General features: G+C 55.9%; 1 protein-coding gene across 1 annotated transcript in view; it reads left to right on the top strand.

Annotated features, from left to right (window-relative positions):
* Positions 1-935: 935 nt before the first annotated feature.
* Exd3 (exonuclease 3'-5' domain containing 3) overlaps positions 936-6731 on the top strand; it is a 6947-nt gene continuing 1151 nt past the window's right edge. The window contains 4 exon segments of the mRNA XM_026778636.1: positions 936-953; positions 1088-1165; positions 1571-1640; positions 1643-1732. Coding sequence (XP_026634437.1) covers positions 936-953; positions 1088-1165; positions 1571-1640; positions 1643-1732 — 256 coding nt within the window.

Below are 6731 nucleotides of genomic sequence, written 5' to 3'. Positions count from 1 at the left end.
CATGCAGGTCCATACTGCTGGTCTCAGAGCTGGGCTGAAGCATTCAGGTCCATACTGCTGGTCTCAGAGCTAGGCTGCAGCATGCAGGTCCATACTGCTGGTCTCAGAGCTAGGCTTCAGCATGCAAGTCCATACTGCTGGTCTCAGAGCTAGACTGCAGCATGTAGGTCCATACTGCTGGTCTCAGAGCTGGGATGCAGCATGCAGGTCCCTGCTGTTGCCCTCAGAGCTGGCCTGCAGTATGCCCTCTGCTGCTGCTCCAAGAGGAACAAACAACGGCTGCTCCTATCTTGGAAGCATTGACATCCTCCCTGGGCCTGACAAGCAAGTTCCCATGCACTGTAGAAACACCCCCGCTTACATCCTGTGGAGCTGCCTTGAGTTTCTGGTGGGGCATAGAACAGCGCTATGTCTGTGAATATGTCTACATCCACATAGCTTGCAGTTCTGAGAAATGATCCACCAGAAGCTGTCATGGCTTAGAATAATCTTGGCAGTGGACATCCACAGCGATAAGGTACAGCCAAGATGTCTGTACAATGCCAGCTGGCTGCATAGACCCTGCTGCAGAGGACCACACCGGCAGCCGCTTTAAGCCCTTGTTAGTCCTTATATGCAAATGGAAGCCAGGGGCCCTGGGGATACCTAGTCACTCTTGTTTCAGCTCCCGAGTCTGTTCCCGAATAGGCAGTGAAGCCGTTAGGTCAATGACAGGCAGCGTCAACTCCGGTTCTGGTGCTTCCTTTGCTTTCTCCTGATCCAGGTACAGCCGGCGCATGGTGATTTATGAGTCTGTGACCATCCCTGTCCCTTAGACAAGTGCAGTCCTTTGTCTGGCCTAGAACAAGCTCCTGCCTTTATGGGATAATTAGTGTGGACAATGACCAGGGCCCACGGCCTTGGGACTCAGCGGAGCAGAATGGAATCTCAGCGGCATGAAAAGTCACGGGGAGGCATGGATGGTGGCTGAATAGCGACAGTTACCTTCTGAATAGATTAATTTTTAAAACCTCTGTGCAAGTGGGGAAGGCTGCAAGGGGCCTCTGGGGAGTGGACGACGTGATAATGAGGTTTTGTGATTCTGCAGCTCCGGGAGGAAGCCCAGCAGGAGTTAGCTGCCCTGGATGACCCTCCAGCCAGGCCGCTGGACATGCTCTCCCTGGAGGCCTGAGTGGCCCATGAGATGCAGCGCTGGCTGCAGACACAGCCACACCCCCACAGCCGCACAGGAGAGAAAGGGAGTCAGTGCCTCCTGCCATTCCCCCCCGTGTTCTGAGCTCCTTGCCCAGACCAAAAGACCTATGTAGTCCACCAGACCTCTGTAGTCCACCATGATTGCTCAGGGCGGATGGGAGCTTGACCTCAGCCTCCTGGGAGCTGTGTAGACAGGTCTCAAACCTCTCACCTTCCCATCACCTTCTCCCTATTGGTTCAGGCCAGAGGTTCTGATCTCTCAGCCAAGGCCTGCCCCAATCTCCAAGCCTTTCCCCAGCTAAGTTCTACGTCCTGATGTCCTCCAGACCGTGGGTTTGGGGTATCCCCGCACAGCTCAACGCTGACCCAATTGCAGTCAAGGTCTTCAGCCAGAGCCCCCCCCCACCTCGCGTCTCCCCGTGGGCTGGTGGAGTCGTTGGCCAGTATCTCATGCTGCAGGACACAGACAGGCTCTCTCTCCTTCTCATATCCCACCATCTCCACCATGAGGGCAAATTCAAAGAGGTGAATGGCAGACGTGAGTGACCCTGCTACCTCCCGTGGCCTTCAGAGAAACGGGCTGGGACTATCTTCTACCTCTTGGGGCATGTGTTCACTTGGCGGCAGAAGCCAGATGGAGGCTGTTTGTAGCCCCGCTATAGCGCTGAATGGAGCTATGGGCCTCCAAGGATGGAGGTTTCAGGGACTGGGCCCCAGCAGCCTCTTATACTACTTCATCCGAGGGACGGCATCAAGGTGTAGCTCCCTCACCGGGGTTACCACCCAGACCCCTGCTCATTGCTGACCCAGGGATGAGCCTTCTGAGGCTGCCTACGAGCACTCCCCCACACGCTCTGACGGTCCAGCCTTGCCAGTCAGTCCCATCAGGAGCACGTGTGACGCGGGGCAAACCTACCTGCCTGAGCTGGCATGCCACTCTCCTCTCCTTTGCCCTCTGTTTGTGTGTGCGAGGCAGAGCCTGAGCGAGCATGGCAGCCCAGACAGAAACACTTGAAGGGCCGAGACTACCCAGTGTGTTCCGTCTGTCATCCCTAGGGCAGCAGTTTCTGGGGGAGAACTTGTGGACTGTGGGCATTGTGGGTTCTGGGTCACCTTTGTCAGTGCTGCTGTCTCTGGTGTGAGCCCAGGAGGTTCTGAGAGGGACACCCAGTCCTAAAGTTCCACATTCAGAGGCCCAGGCCCAAGAGGTCCAGGCTGTGACCAGGTTTTATGAGGCTCATGGAAACAGAGAGAGGCTTCTGGTTGATACTACGGCTCTGGTAGCATCACGGAGCCCGAGATATACAGATCCCAGCTTACCGGTGGCTCGAGGGGCCTCCAGCGGGATCTGGCCCAGGTGTGCCTGCTGTTCTGAGTGAGGTCATCATTTTAGGAGGCCACCATTGCAGGCATCATCACTTCCAACCTGTCGCCGTGGAGACTCAAAGATGGGCACACTTCAGGGACCGCGCTCTGGGGTCACCACTCCTACAGCTGTGATTTAGATATGAGGCACCAGGAGCCACCTGGGCCTTGGAGACCTTGGTTGGCTCTGGGAGGTGGGCCGTGTGTCAGCAGCACCACGGCCCACAATGGCTTCATTTCCTGTCACACCTGCCTCTCACAAGTAGTGGAGGGCGCTGAGGAACCAAGATGGCCACACACCCAGGAACAATGTGGGGTTGGGGGCCCCCTGAGGCCATTCTTGAGGCTGAATGGCGGCTGTGCCTGGGGAGAGTGCAGGGAGGCAGAAGGCAAGCTAGTGTTTCGGGTGTCTTCTGTTACACTCCAGCTTTTCAAAGACTGTCTGGGGCTGCTGAATGTGCTGCTCCGGCTCTCCAGGACAGGCATCCGACACAAAGGGGGCTCTTGTCCCGCACAGGCCCCTTCGGGGAAGAAAAGCCATTGTCCAGGAGCAGGGCCGCCCAGCAGGCGGTGCATGCTCCACTGCCCACCGCCGCGCCCGTCCAAAGGGGCCCCATTCAGGCCTGTCTGCCCGGATTAGCGGGGACTCACGACTCAATGTGCTGCGATATTTCATGTCGAGGGAGCGGCTGGCTCTGGGCAGAATCAATGCCTGCTTTTGTCCGCTGAGTTATTTTATTTACATTTTTAAAACAGCTTATCAAGGTAAAAAGATAGCTTTGCAAAAAAAAAAAAAAAAGCGTTTGGCTTGGGGCCGGCATAGAGGTGGGAGGCTGGGCTGGCACTGGGGTCCTAGGCCATGCAGTCTGGGCCTCAGCCAGCCTGGGCACCTGCCCAGCCCTCCTGCAGTTCAGAGTGGGGGGCGGGGGCAGGGGAGCCAGGATACTTCCAGAAGCTAGCATCCTGGCCCCTCTGGGTTTTCTTGGCTGAGTGTCCCTCTGGGTAGCAGAGGTAAGGGTCCTATTACCTCTATCTGTCCCCAGCCTAGTCCCAGCCTCTTCCTCCTGTGGAACTAGCATCAAGCCCTCGATGGTTTCTACCATGCCTTCTCACTGGACAGGCAGGCAATCTTCCTGCCCGCCTGGGCCTGCCCAGTCACCCACATGACCAAGAACCATTCGTTCTAGCATGACTTGAGAGAGGATTCAGCACAAATGGCCACAGACCCATGCTAGCCTGGTCTAGCCACAATAATAGACCACAAAGAACCCTGGTGCTCAAGTTAGGCCAAAGCCAGGGGGCTTCCTGGAGGAGGTGGCTCTGGGTTCTGCTGCCTCCACCCACTTCCAGTCAGCAAGGGCACCTGGCAGTAGCTGGATAGGACTGGAAAGGCTCCTCCCTTGTCTTAGTCTCTGCCCAGGTAGGCTATAAAAAATAAAAATTAATTTTAAAAATCCTCCTCCCAAATGCCCCACTACCACCACAGATATACACTATGTATGGACAAGGAGGCCTGAGACCTAAGGAATGCCGGCCACACACCAGGGCCACCTGGCCACCAGAGGGCAGCCTAGGTGCATGCAGAGATATCTCCTGGCGTACGTAAAACCATCTAGCCTGGCTGTCCTCCCGCTCTCAGTGACCCCATATAGAAAGAATAATGGGGCACCTCAAACAAACCCCCTGGGTGCTGCTGGTCAATCATGTCCCAGTCTACGTGACAAATGAGGCTCAAGCCCACACACCTAAGAAGCAAAGTCTACCCTAGGGCCAACCTCCCAGTCAGGGGTTTTGGGTCCCATTAAGGGCCGTGCCTGGAGAAGACAAATCATCCTGAATGTTGCTAGGACAGTAACAGTGCAGTAGATGTTGTGAGCACCCCCAGACCATTCACCTACTGTCCCTCTCCTTCACGTCCAGAACCTCCTCTCCCCAAGTCACTGGCAGAGAGCCTGTACCCACAAGCGGAAGAGAACAGCCTAATCCTTGGCTCCCCCTGTCCTTCATGGAGATAGGACAAAGGGTTTTAGGGGATTCTGAGAGGTCATGATGGGAACATGATGGGGCATCTCTGGTTTCCTTGGGATCCTACAGTTTCTGGAGGATCTGTGGTCCCGATGATACGGAGGCCCTCAGGTGGAGCTGTAGGTGTAGTGACCCCTTAACTCCTCCCCTAGCCTCTCCAGGTCCTGAAGATCATCCTCATGTCCTGAATTCTTCCTTCAACCATGCATACCTTCCCCCTGCCCTGAGACCATCCCACGCCCTGTGGCCCCTGGGGCCTGGTGAGGCCAAGCCCCCTGGACAAGAGCCAGCCGTGGAGGCACTGGGTCAGAGCACAGGGAAAGCCCAGCCCGAACCCCTTGGGCTACATGCCGCTAAGCCTTTCCCAGGACGCTATTTTGGGCTCTCTGAGCCTTGGGGGTGGGGTGCCAGATAGCTTTGCCGCTGCTCTTGCTGGTTATTTTTTGCTCATAATGGGAGCTCGATATATGGAAATTATTAATAGCATCCCAGGCTACGGTACGTGCTGGTACTCAGGGACTCAGGGCCAACGTGTGCTCTGGCCAGTGGTGGGAAGGTCTCAGCAACACAGCAGGTTTGGGGAAATCGCCTCACAGCTACACCCACTCCCCTCCAGATGCTTCCCAGGCTGTGACAGCCCATTATCTCCAAAGCAGTTGGTTTGGTCATCCCAGGTATCCATGACAGCCTGGGGCAGATCTGACCACAGGCCTTTGTGTTTTACCTCTCTCACTCCCCAACAGGGACTGATCTTGGTGTGTGTGTGTGTGTGCGTGTGTGTGTGTGTGTGTGTGTGTGTAGGGGACACTGAGTCTCTTTAGACTAAGACTAAGAGGGAGTAAGACCCCAAGAAGCTGATGTGCACCTACACCCCTGAACCTCCAAGGAATGTGGTACACCCTGGCCCCTCTGTGGCATGTACCCAGGACTGCCTATGCTGCTCTTCTGGACCTGTGGGTGCTCCTGGGAGAGATGACGCAACTGTGCATAGGTCACTGTGGGGCTCTTGCCCCAACTTCCTGACCTTTGCAAGCCCCAAGTAGAAGTCTGGGGAATCAGATAGATGGGTGAATTCTCCCTGTTGTCTGTTCCACCCCAAGGGACCGGGTTGGTGTCGTGAGCTTCCTGCTTTGAAACACAAGGTTCCCAGTGCCTCAGCCCAGCAGCAACTGCTGGACATAAAAAGACCCTTGACTATGTCTGTGGTGGGCAGTGTCAGCACATAGGGTAAGACCCCCTCTGAGGCACTGTGCCCCCCTCCAGACACATGTAATCACTCTCTTCGTGTTGCCAGGCAATTGTGCTAGGCAAGAAGTTGAAGCGGCAGCCTGAGCTGGATGCTGAAAAGGTAAACGTCTTTCTCATGCAAATCATTTAGGTTTAGACTTGGAGAAAGCCCAGGTCTCCAGAAATGGGGCTTGGTGGGGGCTGGGGAGACTCTGTCAGCACCAAACTCTGGCTTCCTTCAAGACCCAGCACCGGAGCGCCTTGAGGGCAGGGCCTAAGAGGAGGTCATGGAGTGAGCAGGAGGCTTTCGCATAATGTGCAGAGGCCACCGAGCTGCCTCCCTGTTGTAGGGAAAGCCCAACCAGCCACAGCAGAGCTGGTGCTTTGTTCCACATCACCTAGAGCCTGAACCTTAGCTGGGCAGTGGTGGCACAACCCTTTAGTCCCAGCACTCAGGAGGCAGAGGCAGGCAGATCTCTGAGTTCAAGGCCAGCCTGGTCTACAGCTCCAGTTCCAGGATAGTCAGGGCTACACAGAGGAACCTTGTGGGGAAACGGGGTGTTGCTGCCGAAACTCTAAGGTAGGCTGGGCCGAGGGATGCTCAGTCCAGAGGTGCAGCCACTCCTGCCCTTGGGACAAATGATGTAGTCTTCAAAGTCATTGTACACACATTGTACACACCAGCACAAATCCACAGTAGCTCTGAGGACACAGGGGGCTATGGTGGGATTATGGGAGGATTATGGCAGGGCTATGGTGGAGCTATGGCGGGGCTATGGGAGGGCTATGGGAAGGTTATCGCAGGGCTATAAAAGGGCTATGGCGGTGCTATGGGAGGGCTATGGGAGGGCTATGGCGGGGCTATGGGAGGGCTATGGGAGGGCTATGGGAGGGCTATGGGAGGGCTATGGGAGGGCTAT

This window comes from Microtus ochrogaster, chromosome 4 (assembly GCF_000317375.1).
Source record: "Microtus ochrogaster isolate Prairie Vole_2 chromosome 4, MicOch1.0, whole genome shotgun sequence".
Taxonomy (NCBI): Eukaryota; Metazoa; Chordata; class Mammalia; order Rodentia; family Cricetidae; genus Microtus; species Microtus ochrogaster.
The sequence above is the reverse complement of the archived record's forward strand: the minus strand, read 5'-3'. Positions and strand labels throughout refer to the sequence as shown.